Source organism: Ptiloglossa arizonensis, chromosome 2 (genome assembly GCF_051014685.1).
Source record: "Ptiloglossa arizonensis isolate GNS036 chromosome 2, iyPtiAriz1_principal, whole genome shotgun sequence".
In the NCBI taxonomy this organism is placed as follows: Eukaryota; Metazoa; Arthropoda; class Insecta; order Hymenoptera; family Colletidae; genus Ptiloglossa; species Ptiloglossa arizonensis.
The window spans coordinates 31266174-31276272 of NC_135049.1; the positions used below are offsets into that span (position 1 = coordinate 31266174).

At 31.4% G+C, this 10099-nt stretch overlaps 4 protein-coding genes across 5 annotated transcripts in view; 3 read left to right on the forward strand and 1 right to left on the reverse strand.

Annotated features, from left to right (window-relative positions):
• Tow (target of wingless) overlaps positions 1 to 1813 on the forward strand; it is a 41677-nt gene extending 39864 nt beyond the window's left edge. The window contains exon 6 of the transcript XR_012994374.1: positions 1522 to 1813. The gene's annotated coding sequence lies outside the window, so the exon portion shown is untranslated. The remainder of the gene's footprint in view (positions 1 to 1521) is intronic.
• A 675-nt stretch (positions 1814 to 2488) lies between these two features.
• LOC143143640 (sec1 family domain-containing protein 2) lies at positions 2489 to 5793 on the forward strand. Of its 2 annotated transcripts, XM_076305128.1 has the most exons (11): positions 2489 to 2595; positions 2769 to 2905; positions 3032 to 3274; positions 3415 to 3684; positions 3750 to 3935; positions 4046 to 4303; positions 4394 to 4522; positions 4598 to 4829; positions 4904 to 5012; positions 5140 to 5289; positions 5379 to 5793. In XM_076305128.1, exons 1-11 carry the CDS (start codon positions 2574 to 2576, stop codon positions 5584 to 5586), a joined length of 1944 nt encoding a protein of 647 aa, XP_076161243.1. In that variant the 5' UTR covers positions 2489 to 2573; the 3' UTR covers positions 5587 to 5793. The 2 variants fall into 2 exon arrangements, with proteins under 2 accessions (XP_076161243.1, XP_076161242.1); XM_076305127.1 differs by lacking the exon at positions 2489 to 2595 and having other exon boundaries at positions 2611 to 2905.
• Xrcc2 (X-ray repair cross complementing 2) lies at positions 5411 to 6851 on the reverse strand. The gene has a single exon (XM_076305130.1). It carries the CDS (start codon positions 6460 to 6462, stop codon positions 5623 to 5625), a length of 840 nt encoding a protein of 279 aa, XP_076161245.1. The 5' UTR covers positions 6463 to 6851; the 3' UTR covers positions 5411 to 5622.
• Positions 6852 to 6891: 40 nt separating this feature from the next.
• On the forward strand, positions 6892 to 10097 carry Wds (WD repeat-containing protein wds). The gene is made up of 8 exons (XM_076305129.1): positions 6892 to 7549; positions 7665 to 7761; positions 7849 to 8012; positions 8114 to 8203; positions 8610 to 8749; positions 8851 to 9082; positions 9163 to 9250; positions 9348 to 10097. The coding sequence occupies exons 1-8, from the start codon at positions 7454 to 7456 to the stop codon at positions 9446 to 9448; spliced, it is 1008 nt and encodes a 335-aa protein (XP_076161244.1). The 5' UTR covers positions 6892 to 7453; the 3' UTR covers positions 9449 to 10097.
• Positions 10098 to 10099: the final 2 nt, after the last annotated feature.

Consider the following 10099-nt stretch of genomic DNA (forward strand, 5'->3'; position numbering starts at 1 on the left):
GAACTGTGACGACTACTACTATATTTCGTTCCATTGAACAACTCTTTTTTTTGTACAAATAAATTCATAATTTCTCCCCAATGAAAAATATTTGTACTGCGTAACCCATATGTTTTAACGTAATATGTATATTTTAGAGGAATACTGTATCGTGTAACGTTGCGTGTTATTTTAGAAATTCTATTCCTCGTACAAATAAGTCAAATATTACTTTTAGAATTAGATTGTTACTTCTGGTCTTGAAAGTAACGATAAAAACGCTGTGCTTTTTAAATGCTTCTCGTTGCGCAACAGTATCGGAAACCGTCGACAAGGCAGTGGGAAAGACGGATAAAACTCGACGATTGATTTGAATTCTTGTTTAACGTCACCGGATACGATTTTTCATCTGCAAGAGAACGGTCAGTAAGCATTTCGCATGTAATCCTATTTGACACTTGACTAATAAGATTCGGTTGTTCCGAAACCTCTAGAGAACGTATCTAATCACATTTGAGCATAGTACGAACTTATGCGTATTATCTCAAACATCTCCGCGATTTAAGGTACGTCACGTTTTAATCGAAGAATCTATTCACCTATTCTATTTATATTTAGTTTTATATTACGGTTACTTAATATTTCATTTATCCTATAATTTATAAACATACAATCAATGCCATACAATTACAAGGACAAAGTCATCTATCAAGGGTATACATTGCACTGGAAAAATTTGAATTTAAAATTTGATATTTGGTTTGTATTTTCCAATTTTATCGTATCGAATCTGTATATTTAAATATGCACGCACCAAAACACTATATACAATCGAAGTCATTAAATAATTCACTCCGTATAAGGAAAATATAGAACGTACAATGCATCTTTTTCCGCTTCGCACAAACTTCTAGTGACGCGTAGCTGAAACATTATGTAGATGAGATATTGTAGTAGCACGACGTACCGTGAAGGATCATTATGCAGACGATTGCATAATAAAGCGATTTTTATCAATGACTTATTGGCATTTTAATTTTAAAATATGTTATGAATCTGAGAAATATATCATATAGGTCATTACATGCAAATTATTGAGTTTTGAGAATAAATTTGATACATGTAACCTATACATAAGAGATTGTATATATTTTAAAAATATATTACAAATCCAAAGGTTAAAATATTTGTTTATAATATTATTATACAATATTTTATATTATGTACACATTTCAGAATTTATTCTCAAAGTACAATGATGCACATTTAATAAATAATAGTTTACCCTTGGATTCATAACCTATTTACAAAAAAATGGGCAGTTAAAGTAATTAGATATATGTATATCCAAATTTAGTAACTTTGTCAGACCACAACCTGCAAAAGGATCTATTAAATATTACGGAATATTATTACAATTATTTTTTTTTTCAAATAATAGTCTATAGTTGAGAAAAAAGTATTCCAAATATTTCATCCACTATTTCTTTTTCAAACACTGCAACGGTTGAAATATTAATCGTGTACTTATTCTGTTCACAGGTAATGTACTCTTGCATCAAACACATCAATGATGGCCATTTGCTGCATTTTGGTCTACACTTAACGATTGCAGTGTGATATTTCATGTGTTAGAGTTATTTAAGCCCTACTACAGTATATATAGAATTTAAGCTTATGCATTATACATTTTGTACGATAAAATATTATCGCTTAGAATATATTAAGTACAATACAATAAGTACATGTATAAGCTTTACACAATATCTATTGAGAACATATTTATATAACATTATTGTATTACGCTACAATTATTTCAATAAATGCAGCAAAGTGACAATCAAGCATTATTATTCGATGACTATATTTTTCACATTTAATACCTATGTTCCATATATCATCTTAATCTTAAGCAGCAAAGTTTCAACCCTTAACCTGTGGAAAAATAAGCTTTCTAACGTTTTGCTCCACATCTATGTCTCTTGACCATATATAGTATTTTTTTACTGTTTAATACAATGTTAGTGGTCTATTCGTTTGAACATTACATTAGGGAATGCTGCTCTCTAGAATGCTGTATCGGTCAAAACTCTACCTCTTATTATATAGGTCAAAGTCATCATGATCGTGAAAATTATTTTTTATTATTGACTAGTTTTAAAGAGAATTTTATTTAGAAGGTGTCAAGAATCTATTTCTTAATAATTTATTTATAATGTTCAGTCGTCTAATTTTGTTTCATGATCATGTTAAAATAAGGTAAAAGAATATTAGAAGTAGTATTCAACAAGTAGAATAGATTTTTTATTTATTTTGAATTTATTAAAATATATAAAAAAATATTATAGTGCAATTTAACAAAAATGTACTTAAAATCTATAATCAATAACCATCAACAATCTAAATGTATTGTATGATTCGTGTAATTTTGAATGAACTATATCAGATGATTTAGTAAATACAATTTACAATTTTAAATTTGTATAGTATTATGTAAGTCGAAACTTTAATTGTAGTCGCGCAACCTATGGTTTACATTTTCTAATGACCAATGTTGATGTTCTTACTACTCCCCCTCGCGGCAAATACATTATATGATCGACGGACTTAAGTCACGTATGTAACTTATTTAAAATCCAGCCACACTGTAGATATTCGCTTCAATACGTTTTCTCACAATTGTATAATGAAAAATCAGAAAAGTTGTTCTTAGTGAAATAAAAAAATGACAGATATTTTGTATGAAATGAAAAAATTTATCTCTGAATGTTGGGAAAATATATTTGCAGAAGTATGCGGTACAGTGGTTTACATAGATCATAATGCATCCGAATGTTTACATTGGCACACAGCTGGTAGAGGTTATTTGACACTGAAAGATGCTGGGGCAATTGCAATTCATGAACTCGGCATGTATCATTTTCGAGTGGGTACACACAATTCATATGTAATCATTGATGTTTCTATTAAAAAGAAAAAAATGAAAGAATTTTACTTATTCATGTCACTACCTGTATAAACATTAACACAATGTAGCCTTTATTGTTTGTAGTATGTGGAGGTCAAAGAAACCAAGAAAGCTGTTATTGTATCAACTGCTGATGATCCAGCATTTTATCAGCGAACAATTAAGATGATTCTAGCAAAAAATGCATTTGAAAGCTGTACAGTATATTGCAGCGTTCCTTGTTGCACTTCTGATTATCCAGGAATCTCTCCAACAGAAGAGAAACTGAATTATAGTAAATTAAAAAGAGATATTGAAACCTGGATGTCTTCAAAGAATCTATCACAAGTTTGTTTATTATTCATTTATATTATTATTAGTATTATCGCAAACACTATTATTATTACTATTACCATTATTTGTTGGAAACAATTCATACGATTATCACTATTAATAACCAACTTTAAATGAAATAAATTTATTTTTAGGAACCTTCTGTCAATATCGTTCATGTACCACTTTTTATAGCACTCTTAAACAAGAATCTGTTTGTGACACCTCCTTTTGGAGATTTAATGCCACCTTTGGATTCAACTATTCAAAAAGATGTATCTACTAAATTAAATCTTTTAGCAAATTCTTTTTACAAATTGTTTGGTAGTATGAATGCTAGATTAGATATTTATGCAGTTGGAAAACTGAGTGATTGCCTTGCAGAGAATTTGGAAAATTATACTACTAATGCTGATCGTCGAAATGTAAGTAGTAAAATGATAAAATAAGAAAGATACATAGATTCAAACATTTATAATTATTTTTATAGCATTCGTTAGGATCTCAAGAAATTGGAGTATCCCTAGTTTTGATTGACAGGACATTGGATCTATATACACCAACTAGCAGTAATATGGAATCATTTCTTACAAAAATATTACAAACATTTCCTCGTTTACCACATCACAACAACGATGTAGCAATTAATATGTCCCCTATATTTGGAACAGTAGAGGTAAATTTGACTTCCAAACAGATACAATATAGATACATATAGTTTGTTATAAAATTGCATTAATTTAAATATTTTTATTAAATTATTTATCTTCTGTTGTGGATGTTAAGGGTGTCTTACAAACATGTGAAATACCAGGATGTTTGGCAAGCATAGAGGAAACTACATTCGATCTTTTTATTTCGGAAACAGAAAAGAAGTTATTAATTGTGGCCAATGAGTTATTAAACAATATGGTTTCTACGAAGGATAGTTTGAAATTGAGAACACCAGTGAGAATATCCGGTCATTGTTTAGAGAAAGCTCTTAGTCAAATTCAAATTACAAACAGTGTAGAATCTATTATGGCCTGCAGAAAGAAACTGCAGGTAATTTTCTAAATTTTCTTTTTCATTTCCCAATCTATATGTTCGACATCTTTCAATCGTTTTTAATTTTGTATTTCTTGTTGAATGTAGAGTATTTTGGCGATAGTTGAAGCATCAACATCGCAGAAGACTTGTCAACTTGAATTACTTAATAATTTAGAGAAACTAGTGTTACAAAATCTTTCTGTGAGCAGAGAATCCTCGACTATACTTGCGCAGGTAATCAGTGATTCGATATCAGTCATGCCTGTACAATATATGTTTCATAGAATAAAAATGAGTTAATTGTTTTAGCTAAGTAACATTATACAAACACGAATTAAAAGAGGACTCGACACTGAAAATCTATTAGCATTATTAATACACGTATATGCTCTTGCGGGAACACAAATTCGTTTTTCCAACCAGCAAGAACGCCAATTGGAAGAATCGATTGCGGATGCAATTTTCGAGGACTTACAAATTTTCAAGGAGAATCCATCTACTAGCACAACATCGACTTATCAGCGAACTTTATTACTATTAGGTATGCATTATACAGTACTCGCTACTTGTATACCATAAATTACAAGTAATTTTCGCGAGTTATTTCTATGTCAGGAGTAAACGACGTGGCGATAGCCCGAGAAACTTCATACAGAACAGCAGCGCGTATTATTGACATACTTCGATCGATCGCGGAACAACGATCGCCTCTGAAAGATTACAGGTAAACTTTCAAATAGGAAAATTGAGGTTTTAATATTTTCTTTTCTTTTGTTTTTTATTAAAAAAAAAACAATCGTTAAATACCAAAAACTTTCTTAAAATTTCATTAAAGTAAGGACCATTTTCAGATTTTGTATAATAAAACCAAGTTCGGAAGAAGCAATTCGACGTGTTAGTATTTTAGAGCAAATAACTAAGGACATACTTTGTACAGGCGTAACTAGAGAGCTGCGGGATCTTCGTCAGAGATCGTCTTCGCTCATTTCTGCCGGTTTTAAGTAAGGATAGTCATACTTCTTGATATAATTTATTTAGTTATAATATAAGGTTTGTAGAAACTCTATAAACTTTTTTCTTTGTTGTGCAGTTTACTATTAAGGGGTAAAGCAAAAAATCGTCCTCGTGACAATCCCTATATTTTAATATATGTTATTGGAGGAATTACTGCAGAGGAAGCAAAAGTAATTCAAGATATTACATCAGTTTATAATGACGATAAAATACCACACATAATGTTAGCAGGATCCAAATTGTTGAATCCATTGGATGTGGTGGACAACATACTCTTCCATTGATATACTCTCTAATGAATTTTGTAAATACAATAAAAATTAACCTTCTTCTTCTCCTTTGTCCACTTTCCATTTTATACCACATGATGAAATAGAATAATCCATTCTATTAATAATTTGTCCTACCTCTAGTGTACATGTAAAATTTTGCAAATCATGTATTTTGTGCAAATGTATCTTATAATAATCAACAGTATCTCCTAAAAGGTCTGTCATGAATTTCTTTGATTTGTAATTGATAATAGTTTCACATGGTCTGGTGTACATTGTTGCAATATCAAATCGAGTTGTATGTGCTTTGATGATCTTTAATAATTTTCTTATATAGGAATCAAATGTAACACCACTATTGTTTTCGCGATCTTGCCAATAATACGCCGTTATACTGTCAATAGCTAAAAGGGCAATTTTAGTATTGTCGAGAAATATGTCGTCCAGTGTACGTAATGTTAGATAAAATTGTTCACTATTGTAACAATTGATGACATGCAAATTATGCAAAGAGTTTCGAATAACAGTTATTTTATCATGATTTGCCTTGTTTGTTTCGGACGTGAATGATACATCATAAGCAGTGTCCACGATATTAGTCATTATATCGATCAATTTTGAGACTTGAAAATGGTGATCCGTGTTTATCAAAATAGCTGAAGCGTTACAGCCTTTAATTTGAATGGAACCATGATAGTTTGGGAGAATGCACTTTGCCAGTATTTGAGACAGGAGAAGAGTTTTTCCAGTTGAACGTTCTCCATCAATTTCTATGATATCCGTATTTCGAGGACCTTCAGGAAACAAAGTATCATCAAGCCCGCGCAGGCTCGGTTTAGTACTTAATCTTGCAAGCAATTGCGCACCAGATTCTATTTGCGATTGCATAGATGCTTTTTTTTCTTTTCCTTAATTTAGTCGTTTCCTCAAGTACATTTGCTTAGGTAATCAAAGATTTCGTTTCAAAATGGATGTACTTTAACTCTGTGGTAACATTTGCAGTAAATTTAATTCGACAAAATTTACAAGTAAGAACAAATTTTCTATAGATTGTAGTCACATTTGTATAATTAAAAGTAGGAAGCAAACAATGAAGTATGCGAGAGTAACATCGCAGTTGTTTTAACTTTAGGCCAGAGTTATATCTATTGCGGAAGATCTATCAAAGATATTCATAATTTAAAAAGTTAACGTCGTTCAAAAATGATACACACCGAACTAATAATTTTAACACTTATCACATCTTTCATTTTACTTATTTGTGGAAGATGGCGCTGATTGTAGTTGATTCTCGAATGTCACGAACATAGCGGTTTTACTGCTTTTCGCTTCTGTATGTACGTACGTACTTATGTATGTATGAAATAAGTAGCTACTACCTGTAAATAATCAAAAAGTTTTCACACATGGGAAGTGCATTTTCTTGTCGAAACCATAGGTAAAAAAAGACGGAAAGTAAAATTAGACGAAGGAATCAATACAGAGGAACAGAAGATAAATCGAAGTTTGGTAGTTTTACGAACGATAACTTCGTGATTCGACGCTCGGTAGGTAGCAATAGTCAACAAGACGTTCTTCAATCACATGTGCGTTAGCAACTCGAAGAGAATGAAAAGATACTTTTACTAAGGACTTTTGGATATGTTACGAATTCAAGATGCAACCTAATAAATTCATTATAAATGAATGAATTGATACTAATTTGTTGTTCTAACGTGGAAGCATACATTTCTTCTGAATCTTTAAATGAGGTTCGAATGGCAAATGCACTGAGAATCGTCAGTGTTTCTTCGTGTAATCTACCGTAATCTTCATTCATATGCACATATCAGTTAATATTCCATAAATTGTTGATATATTGATCGGAAATCATCCGAAAATGGTACCACTCGGACCATCACCAGGGCATCAAACATCCGTCAATAATACCGCAACTGCTCCTTCTGCCACTGGAACCAAGAGCAGCTCCACCTTGGTAAGTACAATGGAGCATATTTTAATTTGACTCCTTGTTTTGTTGTTTCCTTTGTACAGTGTTTTTTCTTTTTTATTCTACATTTTATCTACATTAATATCATTGTGTTTTCCAGAAACCAAATTATACTCTGAAGTATACTTTGGCAGGTCATACTAAAGCAGTTTCTTCCGTGAAATTTAGTCCTAATGGAGAATGGCTTGCGAGTTCTTGTAAATACAAAGTTTTTCTATTTAAATGTTACTTTTTGCTTTGTAATAATTAAGTTAAATCAACAGTGATCAATTTTTTCTTTTTAGCTGCTGATAAATTAATAAAAATATGGGGATCCTATGATGGAAAATTTGAAAAAACTATATCCGGTCATAAGCTTGGTATCTCGGATGTAGCATGGTCTAGCGATAGTAGATTATTGGTATCTGCTTCCGATGATAAAACTTTGAAAATTTGGGAATTAAGTTCTGTAAGTTTTCATGGGAGAATACATCGATCAATTATGGACTTTGTCCATTATTTATAGTTGAATTATTTAACAAAATTTTACACAGTTTGTTTTGTTTTCAGGGAAAATGTTTAAAGACACTGAAGGGTCACAGTAATTATGTTTTCTGTTGTAACTTTAATCCACAATCGAATCTTATAGTTTCCGGTTCTGTAAGTATTTTTATAAACATCCTTGTATAAATGCAGCTTTATATATTGCTGAGTATGCAAGCTTTTAAATTACTGTACATGTAAACGTAGTTTATGTTACAACAATTGGAAACTGTGTTTTATAATGCAAAAGAAAAATTTGTACAAAAATAAAAGAGCATTAATGTAATCATATTTTATGCTATATAATACAAGATAGCAAAGTGTATCACCATAGATGAAGTTAACAAGAAAAAAATATAGAGAATATTAGAAAACGAGATAGCCGGAAATTTGATTCTCTGCAATAAATTACACAATGTTTTGAAACATTACAAAAGGTAGCTTACGTGTTCATGTAAAGAAAAGTTTGCATAAATAGTTCGTTTAAATACACATTTGCCTAACACATAATGTATATTGTTAGTTCGACGAAAGTGTTAGAATATGGGATGTGAGGACTGGAAAATGTTTGAAAACGTTACCTGCTCATTCGGATCCTGTAAGTGCGGTACACTTTAATAGGGATGGATCATTGATTGTATCCAGTAGTTACGACGGATTGTGGTAAGCATATATTTTTGGTTTTCTACATGAACATGTGGATATATACATATATATACATACATATATATATATATATAATTATACGCTGCACGATTATATAGTCGAATTTGGGACACAGCATCGGGCCAGTGCTTAAAAACTTTGATAGATGACGATAATCCTCCGGTATCTTTCGTAAAGTTTTCACCAAATGGAAAATACATTTTAGCGGCAACATTAGATAACACGTTAAAACTTTGGGACTATAGCAAGGGAAAATGTTTGAAAACCTATACTGGCCATAAAAATGAGAAATACTGTATATTTGCAAACTTTTCTGTCACAGGAGGAAAGGTACGTAGGTATATTGCGGTTTCGATTATTTAATGTGTACGTTTTCCGTATATTGTTTAATTTTATTTTACCGTTCATAGTGGATCGTTTCGGGTTCAGAAGACAATATGGTATATATTTGGAATTTGCAAACCAAAGAAATCGTTCAGAAACTGCAAGGTCACACAGGTATGACAAAGTTAATCCGTTCGATGTTTAATTCTACAACGATATATAATATAAAAGTACGATGTGTACCAATTACAATTTCTTTATTAATTTGTAGATGTTGTACTTTGCACAACGTGCCATCCGACGGACAACATTATAGCTTCAGCTGCTCTTGAAAATGACAAAACTATTAAGTTGTGGAAGAGCGACACGTAGAAGGCACGTGTCGCTTATGAATTGATTGAATTTTTTATAAGGTGCTTTTGCACTTGTTGAACACACACTTCCTTTTTTGTCTCCGAGGCTTTCTCAATTTTTGATCGTAGCACTATCTAATTCTGACGGCCGATTCGTCTTCCGTGTAATTGTGAAAAGTGGAATTGCAGTTTTATATACGTCGGGCTTAGAGCTCACTACATTAGAATGTAGTATCGAATATTGATCCGAAAAATGTATATTCCACACACCATACATGCGCGCGCGCAATCTAATTTGTATAGATTCTAACTAGAATCCATTAAACTGAATAGATTCCAGGTAGAAAACCGTTATATTTGAATTAACTGTTAAGAAGATAAAAAAGGACACGAGCATGAAATGTCGTTTGCAAAACTGTGTTTAGGTGAACGATTGTCTCTCATAGTTTTGATATTTATCGTATTGTAGGTCACTTCATTCTTGCAACTACGCCACTTATAAAACACACATATAGTCTTTTGCGCATGTAGTTGAAAATAAAACAGTGCGTAGAGATTACTGGATTGTTAATCTATTTCGATTGAAAAACAGAAGTAAATCAAAACGAATGCTTGTAAACAGTTATGTAAACAAATCGAGAATAAAATATATATTTTCGTACCTGAGATT

Bases quoted from the DNA above. Each gene is read 5' to 3' on its own strand.
- Wds (XM_076305129.1), top strand. From the start codon at position 7,454: ATGGTACCACTCGGACCATCACCAGGGCATCAAACATCCGTCAATAAT. The intron at 7,762-7,848 runs GTAAATACAAAG...TTTTCTTTTTAG, and splicing joins AGAATGGCTTGCGAGTTCTT to CTGCTGATAAATTAATAAAA. The intron at 8,204-8,609 runs GTAAGTATTTTT...GTATATTGTTAG, and splicing joins ATCTTATAGTTTCCGGTTCT to TTCGACGAAAGTGTTAGAAT.
- Xrcc2 (XM_076305130.1), bottom strand. From the start codon at position 6,462: ATGCAATCGCAAATAGAATCTGGTGCGCAATTGCTTGCAAGATTAAGT.
- LOC143143640 (XM_076305127.1), top strand. From the start codon at position 2,705: ATGACAGATATTTTGTATGAAATGAAAAAATTTATCTCTGAATGTTGG. The intron at 3,936-4,045 runs GTAAATTTGACT...GTGGATGTTAAG, and splicing joins CTATATTTGGAACAGTAGAG to GGTGTCTTACAAACATGTGA. The intron at 4,523-4,597 runs GTAATCAGTGAT...TAATTGTTTTAG, and splicing joins CCTCGACTATACTTGCGCAG to CTAAGTAACATTATACAAAC.